The sequence below is a fragment of the Uranotaenia lowii genome, chromosome 2 (genome assembly GCF_029784155.1).
Source record: "Uranotaenia lowii strain MFRU-FL chromosome 2, ASM2978415v1, whole genome shotgun sequence".
Lineage (NCBI taxonomy): Eukaryota > Metazoa > Arthropoda > Insecta > Diptera > Culicidae > Uranotaenia > Uranotaenia lowii.
The window spans coordinates 375,947,925-375,965,088 of NC_073692.1; the positions used below are offsets into that span (position 1 = coordinate 375,947,925).

The 17,164-nt window shown below is 38.1% G+C and overlaps 2 protein-coding genes across 2 annotated transcripts in view; both read right to left on the reverse strand.

Moving 5' to 3' along the window:
• LOC129740893 (neuropeptide Y receptor type 2) overlaps positions 1 to 17,164 on the reverse strand; it is a 513,355-nt gene that overhangs the window by 24,997 nt on the left and 471,194 nt on the right. The gene's annotated exons all lie outside the window — the stretch shown is intronic.
• On the reverse strand, positions 11,431 to 16,980 carry LOC129743204 (uncharacterized). The gene has a single exon (XM_055735179.1). The coding sequence runs from the start codon at positions 16,978 to 16,980 to the stop codon at positions 11,431 to 11,433; it is 5,550 nt and encodes a 1,849-aa protein (XP_055591154.1).

Consider the following 17,164-nt stretch of genomic DNA (forward strand, 5'->3'; position numbering starts at 1 on the left):
GACGATCGAGCAATAAAGCGTTTTGTGAGTGTATACATCGTTAAAATGAGTTGTAATTCGACGAAGGAAACCAAGCATTGCATAAGCCTTTGCAATTATGGTAGTAATGTGCGTGTGGAATCTCAACCGACTATCAAATGTAACTCCTAGGTCCTTGATTGTTTCAATCCTTTCGAGGGAATGGTTGCTCATAGAGTATTCATAACGAAGTAAGTTGCGTGATCTTGAGAAACTCACTATTTTACATTTTTCAACATTCACCAGCATACCGTTTGTCATGCACCATCTCGTAACAGCGTTCAGATCATTCTGTAGTAAAATATAGTCTAGCGGTGACGTAATTGACCGAAAAAGTTTCAAATCATCTGCGTAGAATAGTTTATATGAAGTCATTCGATCGCACAAATCGTTCACGAAAAGAATGAATAGTAACGGTCCAAGATGACTACCTTGTGGTACACCAGACGGAATTTCAAAATTCGAAGAGCAGTAGGAGTTTAGTCTGACATATGCTGTGCGGGAGTTCAAGTACGACGCAAACCAAGTTGTAATCCATTCATGTAGTCCCAAGCGACGGAGTTTCTCTATTAGTAACCTGTGAGGCACTCGATCAAAAACTTTAGAGAAATCAATGTATACAACATCTACCTGCTGACGTTTCTCGATTTTTGGCATCAAAAAATTAGTAAATGTCATCAGGTTCGAGGTAGTTGATCGTTTTTTCATGAAACCGTGCTGGGCGTCACTAATTAATTGTTTCACGGACGGGTAAACAGCATCGTATACTAAGGTCTCGAACACTTTCGCCAAACAGTTAAGAATAGAAATAGGACGATAATTTTCGATACTATGAGTGCTTCCGGTTTTATAAACCGGCGTAATCGACGCCGTTTTCCCTCATGTGGGAACATTCCAGAGGACAGAGACAAGTTAAAAATTTTTGTAAGAGGAAACGCTATGGCGGCTGCGCAGTTTTTTACAAACAACGGGGGCAGATTGTCAGGTCCAGGTCCTTTTGAAGCGTTCACTGCGGTCAATGCATCATAAACTTCAGTGACAGATAGTCTAAGACTAGGAATATTTACGTTATATGGCGGTGAATATGCAGAGGGTAGATCCGAGGGTAATTCGTTTTCATTTTGGAAGACTGATTGGAAAAAGTCGGCGAATAGATTAGCACAATCCTCAAATGATTCCGCAGTTCTGCCAGAGTAAGCGACATCAGCTGGGATCCTACTCGAATTTTTTCGGCCTCGGACAAACGACCAAAAAGCGGCGGGATTGGATTTCAGTTCGGTTCGAGTGCGACTTATATACTCACAAAAATGAAATTCCTGGGCACGCTCGTATTCCTTTTCCACTTCCAAAAGGATGGATTTGTGCACGCTAGATTTCGTATGGAAGAAACGTTTACGTGCTTTCCGTAGGTGGTTACGTAGAAGTCTAAGATTCGCATTCCACCACGGCTTCCTGTTCGTTGAGTTTGGTTTTAACGTTCTTCTGGCAACCATCACGTCCAAGGTAGCATATATACTGTCGTAGAAAAAGGAAATAGAATCGTCGATATTCGAACAAGCTTGCAGTGTCGTCCAGTCTATTGTTTCTAGAGCAGTGGTTAAAGCATCGAAGTCACAATGACGGAAGTCATATTGTTGTAATTCAACACATTCCGATGAGCTGAATGCATAGCCATTGTCAAATTTTAAAATAAACGGTGTGTGGTGCGAGTCAATTCTTAAAAGAGCTGATGGTGGATTAAAGACGTCGAACGAGCATATGTCACTGACGAAAGCGAGATCAAGTAGTTTGCCATTAGCGTTACAGTTGTCGTTCAATTGCATTAATCCGGAACCGATAATTTTTTCAGCTAGAACGCATTCGGATTCAGTTGATGCGTTGTTCGGAATGAGAGCGTCTACATCTTCATCAAAGGTCCATATGAGGTTCGGTAGATTGTAGTCACCCAATACCAGAATGGAATCCTCACTTGAAGCTTTATCGAGTATTTGTTGAATGGCTTTGGCGTGTATATCGTAGAGGACAGGATCACTATTGGGACGCAGAAACACAACACACACAAATAGCACCTGACGACCAAGTACGATACGGACGACGACTTGTTCCAGTCTGTTGCAGTTGACTAGGTTGACGGATTTGCAGACAATTTTATGTTTCACGGCTATGAGGACTCCTCCACCAAGGCTCAGGCTGCTGGTTTCAGGATTACGGTCGCATCTAAATACAGTATAGTTGGAGGCAAATAATTTATAAAAATTTCATTTTTATCAAAATTTCAAAAATCAATTGTTAATTCGACCGGTTGTGGACCCTGCGTAACCGCATCGTATTTTAAATCATCCATCGATTATTATTTTACCCAATTATGTTTTCAATATGCTCGTTTTCTTTACTTCAGAGGTCAATCCGGGAAAACGTTAAATTATTTGAATCACATTGTTCGGCCTCTTTGTTTAAATTGTGTTCTTAATTTTTATTTCAAAGTTACCATATGCTGTGACTCCACTAAGTGTTCACTGAGATTATACTTATTTTGACATTTTTTAAAGAATCAGAATCATACAGAGTATTCCAGGATCCAGTATCTAGTATAAATAGAAAAAAAAACGAAAGTATTAAATGGCGAAACATCTCACTCCAAACAATTTTCCGACTATAATCGCTTGCCAATCAGTATGCAAGAAAGCAGCTAACGAAATCCGATAAACGTCGTCGTTTCGAATAATAAACTTCATCCAAAATGTCTCTCAATTCGAATGCAAACAATTCGGTCCACTTTTGGATGCTGCCAAGAGAAGGGACATTTTCTTTTACGACTACTACTAGGAGGACTCCTCTATTTAGATTGTCCAACTTCAGCAACAAGCAAGCAATCTTCAATCTTCGTTTGTCCTCCTCGCAAATCGCAGGCATCGTCGTCATATCAATTTGGCATAGTTGCAAACAAATTTGTACATCAGCTTCTCAAGCGTCTGCACCATCGGAAACTGCATCTTCTCGTTCCAGAAACTGGCTTAAGAGAAGATAAACTGACTCTGGAAACTGGTACACAGAGGAGTAATTTACTTGAATTATTGACTCGCACATTTCCTTCAGCCAAAATGCAGGAATGGGGTAGGTGATTCAATAAGTTGAACCAGTTTAAAGATACTAGAACCAGCAAACGGGAACCACTGAAAGGTCCTGCCTGGAGCCATCTTCTTCCTTCAGCAGAGCGTCATCGCCGCCAATTGTGAAGAGAAAATCGCTTTCTCAAAAGACCACCACCACCACCATCGTCAAATTCTACAAATAACGACAACGAAGACGCGCGATCTGCAACTTCAGCGAGTTGGCGAAGCGCTTTCCTTCCGTTCGAATTGGGACAAATCGAGGAGTTTTGGGGGTGGTTACGGATGCTGGGAAGAAATTTATCACCAAAGTTAATCTAAAGTTCCCATTGCAGTGCAGTAGGGTGGCTTGCTGAAAGATTACTGGTGATTCGGATGTTTAAACCAGAATTTTGAATGTTTAGATTCTAAAACCAAAATTTAAGGCAAATCCTTATCTCCACTTATGATATAATGTTATTTGTTGAAGTAGTTCCCACGTAAAGTTCAACTCTAAAATTGATTTAAGCCACATTAACGGTCATTTTTTCTCTTTCCTTACTTTCGTTGTCAGTATCTTAAGCTCTTCCCGAATTATATTGGACAAACATCATGAAAGAGGCGAACAAATGAAAAAAACTTAAACGCTCATATCAATGAGTTCCAGTCGTCTACATTCGAAGTCGTCTGGACGTTGCAAGAGCATCTTTTTCTCAAATTCTCCACCCTTTTTCATCCATAAACTGGGTCTGCAATGGACTGGAGCAAAAAAAAAAAATGAAACGAGGATCTGAAAGTTTGTACAGAGATTTTCCTCCAACCTTCCCTTGTTTTGATGCCAGTTGATGGTCATGGAATTGGAACCATTTCGTCGAGTTGAAGATTGGTTTGGTCAGGGATGGGTAGGACTTTCGTTTTCGAAGAAAATGAAAAAAAAAAATCAACTAAAACGTCTGTTTTCTCGTTCAGCAGACGAGTTCAGTAGTGTCTTGAACAGTGTTGAATAATGCAACCAGGAAAATCGTGCTGCAGAGAGCATCTCGAATTTTATCTGGAATGGACAGAACGATGTTCTGATATTTGTTCCGGACAAATATGAGGAAAGTGCTTTATGATGAGAGTACATACACAATTTGCAGTTGCATTCAGATTTCACCCACTCGTGTATGTCCGCAGCAGAATGAAACATTGAATTTTAACAGCTTTATTGACTTTTCCTTAAACAATCTTTCAAGGATTGTTTTTGAAATGAAAATTATCATGAAGAAGCATTTCTATCAAGGTTACTGAGGTAGTCGAAAATTTTATAATTTCATTGAATGTTTATTCCAAAACACCAAATATAGAAATTTTATTCAAATATTCCGAATTTGATAAACGTTTGAAAAACTGTCATGAAACTGTTCAGACATTTGTAATGGGGATTTTCTTTGTTTATCAAATGTAAAATTGACTCATAATTTAAGTGAATTTCATTATGAAAGCAATAAAGAAAAGAAACCATCTCAATTTTTTCTGTGTGAATAAAAACAGAATAAAAGACTTTTTTTAAAACACAGAATTCCGGCAACCTTTACATCTTATTGAGTTAAAGTTTGGAAGCTGTAGGATATTTGTATCAATTTCTATCAACTTTTGCTATTTTTCTATTCTTATTGATATTTCTTTCATCAGATTTCATTTCGATTAGAATTTACAGATAATCGCAAAATTGAGTCAGGAAACATGTTTTTAAACCTAGATGTTTGCTAAAGGGCATCAAAATTTAAAGTAAAACTAGCTTCGTTCTACCATAAATTCGATTGAAATGTTGAATTCAGATAATCTCGTTATTTCAACTATTTATTCAATTTCGTATTTTACCATGATTTTATATGGCACCTCTCCTGTTTAAAAAAAGGAGATTACACTCTCATTTTCATCATTTCTTTATGCTTAAACTTACAATAAATCATCTTATCATGCCAAAACCATGTTTTATCCAAATTTTATAAAAATCAAATAAATTTTTTTTAAATTGTGTCATTTTTAAAATTGCTCATGAAAAAAGTGCCCATTCTCCCTTTTTCTAAAAAAAAAACTAAAAAGTATTTGAGTACAATGGATGATATTTAAATGTCGAACCTTGTTTGTGTTCCAAATAAATAGAATGAAAATCGCATGCTAATTGTTCCAGCTGTGATTTATTTTCACTGATTTTGTACGGAGCTCCACTCTAGATCTTTAAGTTTAATAAATAAGCACATTCTGTTGAACTTGTCTTTTTTTTAATTTGATTAATAACAGTCGTACATTGTTAAGTCATTTTTGGCAAAATATCAGATCGATAAGTCAACACTTACTTGTGCCTGTATTTTTTGTTAATTTTGTAATGAAGTGTTTTTTTTTTTTTGGAAAAATAGACCTCGAACCTTAACGTAGTGCTTTGATTGCCTAATTACAGGCTGTAAATGAATGATTTTTTTTAAATTATTACGCTTTGCACTTGGAAGACTATCTGGAGATCAGAAGTACCAGAAAACGGTATGGTGGTGGTCGTCAAGGTACAGTGGCGCCACCTGTCATGGTGAAAATCATCAAGGTCAATAAATTCGAGATAGATTTTTTTTATACCGGATCAAAGTTGCCGTCAACAACATGCGATTTTCACCCTATTAAGAAGAAGGGACTAAGTTGCAACAAATTTAGTAACTTAAATAAATCCTCCTTTGATAGCATTATAACAAGATTATAACTCAACCTGATAGGATCTAAACCTCCAAAAAGGTGCAAAAAACCAAATCTAGCTACAAGCGTTTATACAATGTTTGCTTCGCACTTCTATGCCATGTTACATGTTACATCTACCGACGTTTATCACAATTTTCGACCCGATTTTGTCATCATATTTTAATCTGTTGATATTGAAAATAACGATTGGCAATTCGCGTATTAACGATCGCTAGCAGAAATAACAAGTGCTATTGTAGAGTGTAGCTATACAAAGATCTTACTGAAGTAGCGAGTAAAGATTAATTTTATTCCACCACTGAAACCTGCGTTGTAACTTAGTTTTCAACAAATTCAAAGCAAATAAAACTTAATATTAACCAATTTATAATTGGACGGAACGTACAATTATTAATTGACCTCATTCTAAATGGAAACGATCATAATGTCTTGTAAGTTAGCTTGTGATAAAAGATCTCAAATTATATCTCAAATCATCCGGCAAATTTAAAATATTATTTTAAATGATTTTCCTTGTTTTGAGCTAGACATTTGCTTAAAAATAAATACTATGCAATCAAGTTTACAAATCTAACATCAATTGTTCAGAAAACACAGAAAACGAATGCGATTTAAAATTTTGAATGAAGCTAGAGTTTAAAGCTTCAGATATAAGAATAATAAAAATAAAATTCATATACCTATTTTAACCCAGATTTAAAAAGAAACTAAATCCGAATTCTTAAAGAAATTTCAAACCAGGGAAGAAAATTATCATGATGTGGAATTGTTCAGCAAAACTATAATCATTGTTGTTTATTAATTGTCGAAATTTACATTCCTGTTTTTCATTTTCAATTGAAGGTTTGATTGAAAAATTTCGCTGTAATTTTTAAATTTGAGCTGTGAAATCTTGACTAAGAAAAAAAATCCATTTTTAACTTGAGAGAATTTAATCGAAACACATTTGTATCTACTTGATGATTCAATCAATTTTGATAAAAAGAAGAATATCAATTTTACTTCAAAAGTACCAGTGATCAAAATCAGAGATAAAATCATTTTTTTATTTCGTTCAGTTATCAACCTAAAAGAATGAAATAGTTCATTTTTGAAGTTCACAATAATTACTTCATATATTGATAAAACAACATGTTCAGTTTATCATTGAAAGCTTCTATTGCCAAAGTACAAGTTGGGAAATGGGTCATTTCTTGAATGATCAATAAGAAACTTATAAAAAAATGTAAAGTTCTGTTGTTAATACTGAAAGCACAAAGCAAATACTTATTTAATAAATGTTGTGCATTAAAATTTTGCTTAAAAGTTTCTAGTTCGAATAATTTTGAATCTTTGCATAAATTATAAAATCGAATATTTAAAAAAGATTATTCAAAGTAATTAAAATAAGTAAAACCATTGAACATTTTCAAGTGCAATGTTTTTAGTTGAAAATTTCGAGCTCTGAATATTTTGTAGCCGTCAATTGAAATACTGAGTTCTAGAAAGAACAAAAGATAGAAACTATTAAAATTTATTTAAATTATTTATGGGTATTAAAAATGTGAAAATTAAAAATATAAAACTATAAAATTCGGTTACTTTATTTGAATATTAAAACAAATAAAGACATAAAAAAAGGTACATTTCTAGTATTAATGTTATGGAGTTTATAAGTTTAAAAATGAATCAGTTTTGAGTGGAATCAATCATAGATAACTGATGCTCTAACAAATCTGCATGAAATTGAAAAAAAAACTGATTCCTTATTTGTTAATTATATTTTAATTTATTTAGGAATAAAAATGATGATGGTGATGATGATGCATGATTTAAATAAGTTAAGTTCTGTAGTTGTTATAAACTTGAAATAAATCATTACACGCATATCCTACATTAGTGAAGAAATTCAAAATAGAAAAGATATTATTTCATTTTACCAATTTGTTGAAACCTGCATTTGATTTTCGCTTAAAACATTTGAAATTTAATTTGATTAAAATGGAGTAAAGTGAACAAGTAGAAGACTGCTATAACAATTTTGCTTAAACCAAATTTAGATGCGATCTAGTGGAAAGTGGATAATTGATTTGAAGCCTTTTTTAAATCTTTTGTTAAGTTTTAAAGTTTTGTCAAAGGGTCAAAAAAAATTCTTAAAAAATTTTCACCTATTTTCAAAAGTGATTTAAAAAACAAAGCTCTTAGACAAACATCTAATTGCAAATTTGATTTTGGGTATCCAAATTATTCAAAATTTCTTTGCACCTAGAAAAAATGTGAAATTTAAGGCCTTGAAAAATTTGTAAAAAAAAATTTGGATATGGAGTTTAGGATTCAAAAGAATGAGAAATACAAAAACCAATTGAGGCTGAAATTGGTTTCTTGAGGAATATTTCATATCAGCATAAAATTTAGAATGACATTTACCCTTTTTTACAATCAAAGTGGCTAGTTATAAAGTCATCGATACTAGGATTTTGTTTTTATTTAGAAAAATCTGTTGACTATCGTAACTGGCTACCAACTTGTGACGTGTAAAATTAGTATTCTATGAATGAATTTCGAAGTTCAAATGGTTGATTTCAAATTTTTAACTTGTTTAATTACACTTCTTAGAGAAAACCCATTTTCAACACGAGCTAAGGGTTTTGTGTAGGGTGGTCGGATTTACCGGTTTTTTTCTAATCCGGTATTTCGGTTTTTGTAATTTGCAACGATTTTTTTCCTAAACTCTGTAGAACAGTATTCAGATTGAAGCACAGATTTTACAGATTACGTTTAAGTTTTTATAGAATTTCACGAAAATGATATGAAGTTTGATATACATAAAGATTTTTCGTTGAAAAAATTCTTAATTAATAACTAAACAAAACTCAAAACACTGTCACAAAGTTTTTGATTGACTCACAAAATTACAGATTGTTATTGTCTAAAATACGGATGTTTTCCCCACAACCAAGGTCGTGATCACATTAAGTTTGCCTTCCCAAAACTAAAACGAAATAAAAAGAAATAAAAACCTTTTCAAAAATCAGTCAAAATTCAGCAATACATAAAGTTGTTTGGATCTGATTCATACGCACTTTGTTGCAATAATAAGGTTGCCAGATTGTCCGGTTTTATACGAATTTGTCCGGATTTTTGATACTAAATTTAAGAACAGGTCGGCTCGGTCCGGTTGCCCATTAAACAAACAAACAAAATTGGCAAATTGAACAAACAAAATCAACACCTCCAAAACGAAATTTTTGGAGCAAGTTTTATAAAAATAATCATGAAAGGTTTTTTGGAAGCCTAAAATACAGCTCGAAATTTATCGATGAGTTTTGATGAAAGAAATTTTTTTTTTCATTTTTTTCCTTGATTTTTTTTTGAGAAATTTCTGAGTTTTGACAAAATTTTTCCGGATATTGCCCGGATTTATGGTCGTCAATTTGAAATCGAATGCCCGGATTTTGCCGGGTTTTTATATAAAAATTGTCCGGTTTATCCGGCCCGGATACGTGCTGAAAAAAATCTGCCTACCTTATGCTATAATAATGTTGCAAATTTATAAAAACATTGTTACTGCTTTGTCTGGAATAAAATGCCTCAACAGCAATTAAAAAAACCACAGAGTTTCATCAATTACCTTGAAAATATTGATAAAGAATTTTTATACAAACATTCTAACATGTGTTTAATGCTGACTCTGTTGAAACATTTCATGTTTTAAAACTAAGTAGGAAGTTTCTAATCAGTTTTCAAAATTTTTGGTTTTAAATTTTTGAAAGCCTGGCGCCGCTTGGAACGGTTTTGATAAACTTGGCCTGTTTAATCAGATTCCAGTTTTTCAATGACAACTACAGTGATTATTGTGAAACAATCTTAAATTTTTTGTAGCCGTATCTTTTTTCCAGTCATTGTACACTTGTACAGTCATTAAATGTTGTGGAGCGTTAGTTCGACAGCTGAACTCAAATGTGTAAAGTTTCACGAAAAAATATCATCAGATGGCAGCTTGTGCTCAACTGTCACTCTAGCTTTAATTCAAAAAGTTACATTGGCAAGTTTAAGCAATAATCAAGTCTCACATAAACCTTGTAGTAAGGTTTTGTTTTATAATGCACTAGAGTGGACTGTAAACACTCTTTTCTAATCTATAAGGCCATAAGCCAACACCAAAAAATTCACTTCACCCCTTTCCGACGCTGGGGGACCAATTTAGTTTACACTATGTGGGCTTTTGGACGGAGTATAGATTTCGCGACGTTTACTGTTCGGTGGTTGCAAAATTATGATTTTTATTTTGCCGTTTGTTTTCCTCCCAGTTTCGGCGCTCTGGGTCTCTCTTAAACCTAGAGACGGTGTAGCAGTGAGACGTGAGAAAAAGAGAAACTAAGACCGTTAGCACGTCTCACTGCGGGGCTTCCAATAATCACGGAATAATTTGTTCATTATCGAACATTCCGGCCCTCTTGAAACCAACCGGATTTCAAACATTATCTTACAAACTTTAACAATAATCCAAATTTTACCTTATTAACCTAGTAAACTACGCTATATAATCCAAAAAGCAACTTTGTTGCATAAAAAATCAACATCTTTTAAGGGTGATGAACCCATTTATTCCCCCTTTATCACCTACGCCCATGGAGAACATTCTCTCCCGATTGATTAATTTCTGGTTTGTTTTGATCGAAGATTTGTGTGACCGAGTGACTTGTAGAGCTTGTAGACCACATTCGTGGAACTTATTAAAATTCCTGTTGAATTTTGGGTTTCAGAAGTTCCATATTTCCGGCAGTAAGAACCAATCGATGCCATGCATCCTCTAGGAGCCGAGCCACACGGGATGCTGTTTTCTCAGGTACGTTTCTTCATCAGTTCAACAGTTGCATAGTGTTATATGTTTTTCCATGCGTTAACAGCTGCCGATGCCCTTAGTCCAGGCGACGGATGCGCTGCAGTGCGGATGTGCGTGGGAGTTGAAAACGATTGTTGCACAGGAGGTTTGCGGCGACCGATTTGAAAATGCAGTTTTATCATCCATCCCAGTGTTTCAGGTACGCTCTTTTTTCAGTAAGTTGTTGTTGTGTGGTGAAAGTATCACCTTTCGTTTTAGATGTTCTGGCCAGTAACATCTTCACCGTCTAATGGTGCTACGTTGGCGCACGGACCATAAATTGGACTTGGGTGATCAATCCAAGTTCGCTCGCCGTGCCAAGGATTTGTGAAGCTCCATTCGTGATTTTTAGGCTCATGAAACGAAATAAAACAAACAAATGAATACACTGGATGATTATTTTCAACATCACCACCAAGGATAACCAATTTAACCGGGTTTCTGCTCATGCGAAACTATGCCAACCATTTCATATCAGGTGATAAAGGGAATTAATATGTATTTCGATAATACTGGTAAGTCTAAAAACGACTATTTGGCTCTGAATTGAGCCACAATTTCAATTCATCGAATTATACAAATTTTCTAGACAAATTAACTGACCTTTTTGTATCAAACAAACATTCAATCAACAATCGATATGATACTTTTGCGACTCACGCAGTCTGACTCAAATCTTACTTTTTCGGTCACAATTGACCATTTTCGAAAAATTTCTAACTAGCTGTTTCAATTTGAAACTCCGACTTTTATTTCTGACTCGTCTGCCTCATTCTCTTGAATAGGCAACAAACAAATTCTTGAAATGCCTCGATTGAAGGTTCCGCCTTGCGTGCGAATACTGACAACTCGCACGTGTCCATCCTTTCCAAAGAAAACTTCAACGATCCTTCCTAGGGGCCATTTCAACGGAGGAATATTGTCTTCCTTTAGAAGAACCATCATGCCAGGAACTATATTTTTTCGCTTTATCATCCAACGAGTTCGATTTTGGAGATTCGAAAGATATTGGGTTCTCCACGTTTTCCAAAAGCTCTGAGACACCTGCTGTGCCTTCTGCCACATGGTGAGCCTGCCTATGGGGATTGCTTCTACATCTCGCTCGGGTAATGCTGTTAGTGGGCGTTGGACCAAGAAATGCCCTGGGGTGAGAACCTCAAAATCATTCGGATCGCTGCTTTGGGGGGTGAGAGGCCTTGAATTCAAAACGGCTTCTATTTGAACGAGTGCGGTAACCATCTCATCTACGTTCAACGTGCGCAAGCCAATAGTTTTTCGGAAGTGAGCCTTGAACGATTTCACCTGGGCTTCCCATAAACCCCCAAAATTAGGTGATCTGGGTGGAATGAAGCGGAATTCGACACCCTCATCAGCTGATGTCTTTACCACAGTGTTCTGAAAATCTTTAGACCTCATAAGCCGGCCAATTTCTATCAATGTGTTGTTCGCCCCAACAAACGTCGTCGCATTGTCGCACATTATCAATTCAGGTTTCGAGCGGCGCCCGACGAACCTGCGAAGTGCAGCAATGAAAGCCTCTGTCGTTAAACCCATAACGAGCTCCAAATGAACCGCTTTGACTACCAAGCAAACGAAGATAGCGACATAGCACTTTACAGGTGATGCTCGACGATTAGGGTAGCTGACGTTAAATGGACCACAGTAGTCAACTCCTACTTTTGAAAATGCTGACGATGGCGTTACTCTGACTGACGGCAAATCTGACATAATCTGTTCTGAAATCTTAGGCCTGCTTCTAAAACACGGAACACACTCGTGAATCACCTTTCTCGCTAAGGAATTAATGTTTGTCGGCCAAAAACTTCGTCTTACGGAGGCGATGAGCAACTGCTGCCCTGCGTGGAATTGACGCAAGTGATAATCACGCACAATAAGTAGAGCCAATGGATGACGATGGTCGAGAACCCACGGATGTTTCCGAGAATCCGGTAATGGAGCGTTCGACAACCGGCCCCCGACGCGGATTGTACCATCTTCGACAAATGGGTTCAATTTAGCAATTCTCGACCTTCTTTCTACTTGACCATTCTTTTCCAAATCTTTAAACTCTGACTCAAACGACTCATTCTGTGAAAGGCGAACCAAAACTTCGATAGCAGACTGCATTTCTTGTGGTGTCAACGGACCAACTCGTCGACACAAACGATTGACCTTTTGAGCATTGTGTCTGAAGCGGAGCATAACTGCGACAATACGGATCAAACTCGTAAACGACGACTTCAGACCAAAAATTTCGTGAAAGGGTTCACTCTTCGACATCAGCGTTGTAGTAGTTGGACGTTCTTCGATGATTAATGGGTCGAACTCTTCTTGGCCTTCAGCAGTTTGGCGAGGCCAATATTGCTGAGCCTGGGATAGCCACTGAGGTCCCTCAAACCATAACCTTTCGTAACAAAGTCGAGCAGGAGACACTCCTCGTGAAATCAGGTCTGCCGGGTTCACGATTCCAGCTACATGATTCCAGAAGCCGTTCTTTGTGATGTGCTGGATTTCCGACACTCGATTCGCTACGAACATTTGCCAACGAGATGGATGCGAAGCTAACCAATGTTTAACGATCATAGAATCCGTCCAGAAATACACCTCGGTGATTTCTGGGAAAACTCTGGCAAATTTCTCGTACAAATGTGAGAGTTGGAGAGCTGAAGACAATTCTAACCGTGGGATTGAGGTTTTCCTTTTCGATCTTTTCAAATTTTCCAAAGGGGCTACTCTTGACTTGGCAGTTACCAATCTAACCGATATCTGACCATCTACAGTTACGCAGCGCAGGTACAAACAAGCTCCATAAGCCACCTCTGACGCATCGCAAAACCCATGTAACTGTACTGACACACAATCTTTACTGAAACCAAGCCAACGAGGTACTGACAAAGATTCCAATGGCATCAAACTCTGTTTGTACTCCTTCCATAGATTTTGATACTGATCATCCAATGGGTCATCCCAACCAACCTTGAGACGCCACAGTTGCTGGATTATCATTTTCGCTTGCACAACAACTGGACCCACGAGCCCAAGAGGATCAAACAAACAGGCTGCATCAGAATGCACGCTTCTTTTCGTGATTTGCGAACTTGATGACCTCCAATGGGGAATACTAAAACAAAAATTATCTGACTCTGTGTCCCACTTCAAACCAAGGGTTTTCACAGTTGAATCTGACGAATCGAACTCTAAAACTGACTTTTTCTCTTTCAAATCTTCAGGAATGCTTGCCAATATCTCCGGTGAGTTTGAGTTGAACTTCCGCAAATTGAACCCAGCTGAATTGGTGAGATCGGTAGTTTCTTCAACTAAATGCTTGCCTTCTTCGACACTGTCCGCTCCAACAAGACAATCGTCGACGTAGAAACTGTCTCTGACTACTCTCGAACCAATCGGATGACTTGCTGATCCATCTTCAGCAAGCTGTTTCAAGCACCTTGTTGCCAAATACGGAGCACTAGCAGTTCCGTATGTAACGGTCGTTAACTCAAACGTTTTCACGGGTTCATCTGCTGTATCTCGCCACAAAATTCGCTGAAGGTGTTGATCCGGTTGCTGAACTTGTACCATCCTGTACATCTTCTCGATGTCTGCACTGATGGCGTATCGGTGCAAACGGAAGCGCAAGATGATCGACAACAAATCGTTCTGCACAGTAGGCCCCACCATCAACGCGTCGTTCAACGAAACGCCCGTTGAGGTGCGACACGAAGCATCAAACACTACGCGTAGCTTTGTAGTTGTACTCTCCGGCTTCAATACTTCATGGTGTGGGAGATAATACACAGGATCTAATTCTGACACATTCTGAACGTTTTTCTGACGCATTCCGACTATATTCGGATTCATTCCGACTGAATTCTGACACATATCAACTGACACATCATCTGAAACTTCTTTCATATGTCCCATAGACACAAACTCATGGATAAAATCCGCATACAGAGCTTTCAATTCTGCCTTTGCAGATAGCCTTCTTTCCAAACTGAGGAACCGACTCATCGCTCTTCCTCTAGATTCACCCAAGTTACGCAAAACACCACGTTTTTTCGGCAAGGTGACGACAAATTTACCTTCCGAATTCCTAATTGTGGTTTCTTTGAACATCTGTTCACAAACTGACTCTTCAACTGACAAAATGCTGTTAGTATTACATGATTCTAACTCCCAAAACTTAGCAATCATGTCTTCCAAATTCGCTGTAGAACTAACAAAACAATCTGAACTGACTGGAGATTCCAATGTTGCGACGGAACTATCAGAAACTCTACCGGAGACAACCCAACCAAATTCGGTTTCTTGCAGAGTTGGACCATTGTCCGAAACTTTCAATTTCCCAGATCGCAATAAATCGCAAAAGTATTCTTCCCCGATGATCATGTCTATCGGACCTGGACTCCAAAACTCCGGATCAGCTAACACCAAATTCTGGGGAATCTCGCACCGATTGAGCGAAACTTTTCTAATGGGCAGATTACTTGTTATTTTGGGCAAAACATGGAATCTCATATCTTCCGAAAATGAAGATATTTCTGACAAACGAGGCCGAACTCTCGCCTCAACTGACTCACTCGATTCAACTGACCCATTTCCAATACCTTGGATTCTCATAACGTTGTGACTTCTCCGAAGATTCAACCTTCTCGCAAAACTTTTTGTCACATAGCAAAACTCGGAACACGAATCTAACAATGTTCTCGCAAACGTATGATTCCCAAAACGATCTTCAACCCGCACTACAGCGGTTGACATTAAAACTTGTAGCGAACGAAACTTAGCGCATTCTGGCATTGGTGCCGCATTAAAGGTAAAGGAATTGTCTGTGGTGTGTTGTGGTTGAGTGTGGCGAATGTGTGTTTGTATTACGGGGTAGGAATTAGTGGAACTATGTTGTGCTTGAGGATTTACATGTGAATTTCGATCTTGTCTGATCGACAAATGTTCACGACCTTGTCCAGAAGGTCCTGGGCGATTATCATTCCGATACGATTGACTGTTGACTGTCGACTGGTTTTGTGAAACGGAGCTCTGACTTGAAAAACTGTTATGCAACATCGAATGGTGCTTTTTGTTGCACTCGCGACATGATCCCTTGGTACAACGATCAATAAAATGACCAGAACCCAAACAATTCAGGCAGAGCCGCTTCATCTTGGCAACTCTGAAGCGCTGGGGCACCGACATCGCTCGAAACTTGCTGCACGCAGAAGCTGGATGGAACGAATTACCACAGAACACACAGTTGCTCTGGAATCTCGACGTGGCGTACACTGTTGTACGCTGGCGACGACTATCGATGTCCTCATGCCTACTGGGTGCAACCGACTGCAAAACCAACGCCTGGTCTCTCAGGAAGTCCATCACATTCTGATACGTCGGCACATCCTTTGAGTTGTGATGACTCTCCCATTGACGAAGTGTGACCGAATCCAGACGAGTACACACCATATACGCGAGAATAGTCGACCACTTCTCCGTATCTTCGCCGATCTTGCCCAGCATCTGGATGTTGCGATCAAAATCGCTGACAAGGCGGTTCAGAGCTTCTCCGCTTTCCTTTTTGAGAGGTTCGATAGCAAAAAGAGCGTCCAAGTACGCTTTTACGATCAACTTTTTGTTCTCGTACCTCTTCTCTAACATGTCGCAGGCTACCTGGTAGTTGTCAGCTGAGAGTTCGATCGAACTGATCTCCTGTAGTGCTTCTCCACTAATCGCTGACCGCAGATAGGTAAACTTATCAATATCTGAGAGCTGAGTGTTGTTGTGAATGAGGCTATCGAACATATCCCGGAACGGAATCCAGTCCCGAAGTTTTCCGTTGAAAACTGGCAGCTTGATGTCCGGAAGCTTAACACGGGATATTGCTTCAACTCTTTCTGTAGACCCAGACGCACTCGAGGACTCAAACTTTCTCGGACGCAACGCAAGGAGTGATGCCTTCAGGGTGCAGTACTGCTCTTCAACTGCTATCGTTTCTGCGTCGAATTTTTCTTCACGATCTGCAGCCTGCTTCTGCAATCGACGTTTCTTGGTTGCCTCTGACTCTTTGACATCCTCTTCAGCACCGTCGCTATCAGCTGTGTCCAACAACACTTCCATCTTCTGTCTCACCAGGTAGTACTTCTTCATAGTCGACTCCAACAGACCCAATCTGACATCTACTTGACTCTCATGAAGCTCTGGTTTAAAATCTCGAACAAAGTTAACGACTCCCTTGATGGAGGCCCGCAACTGGCGTTCCTGCTTCTTTAAAATGCTAAGATCCTCCATTTTCAAAGGCGCCCGATTCAATATTCAAGAACTCGAACTGTTCTGAATAGTGCACAAACCAAACTTTTTTAAAATCTCAGCACTTGCAATCACAACACAGATTTATTTGTCTGTGATCTCACCAAACAACTGACAAAACCAATAAATTGATTCACTTGAATCCAAACACAATCTGACAAATTCA

What these genes read in the sequence shown, in the direction of transcription:
- LOC129743204 (XM_055735179.1), bottom strand. Translation starts at nt 16,980, where the DNA reads ATGGAGGATCTTAGCATTTTAAAGAAGCAGGAACGCCAGTTGCGGGCC.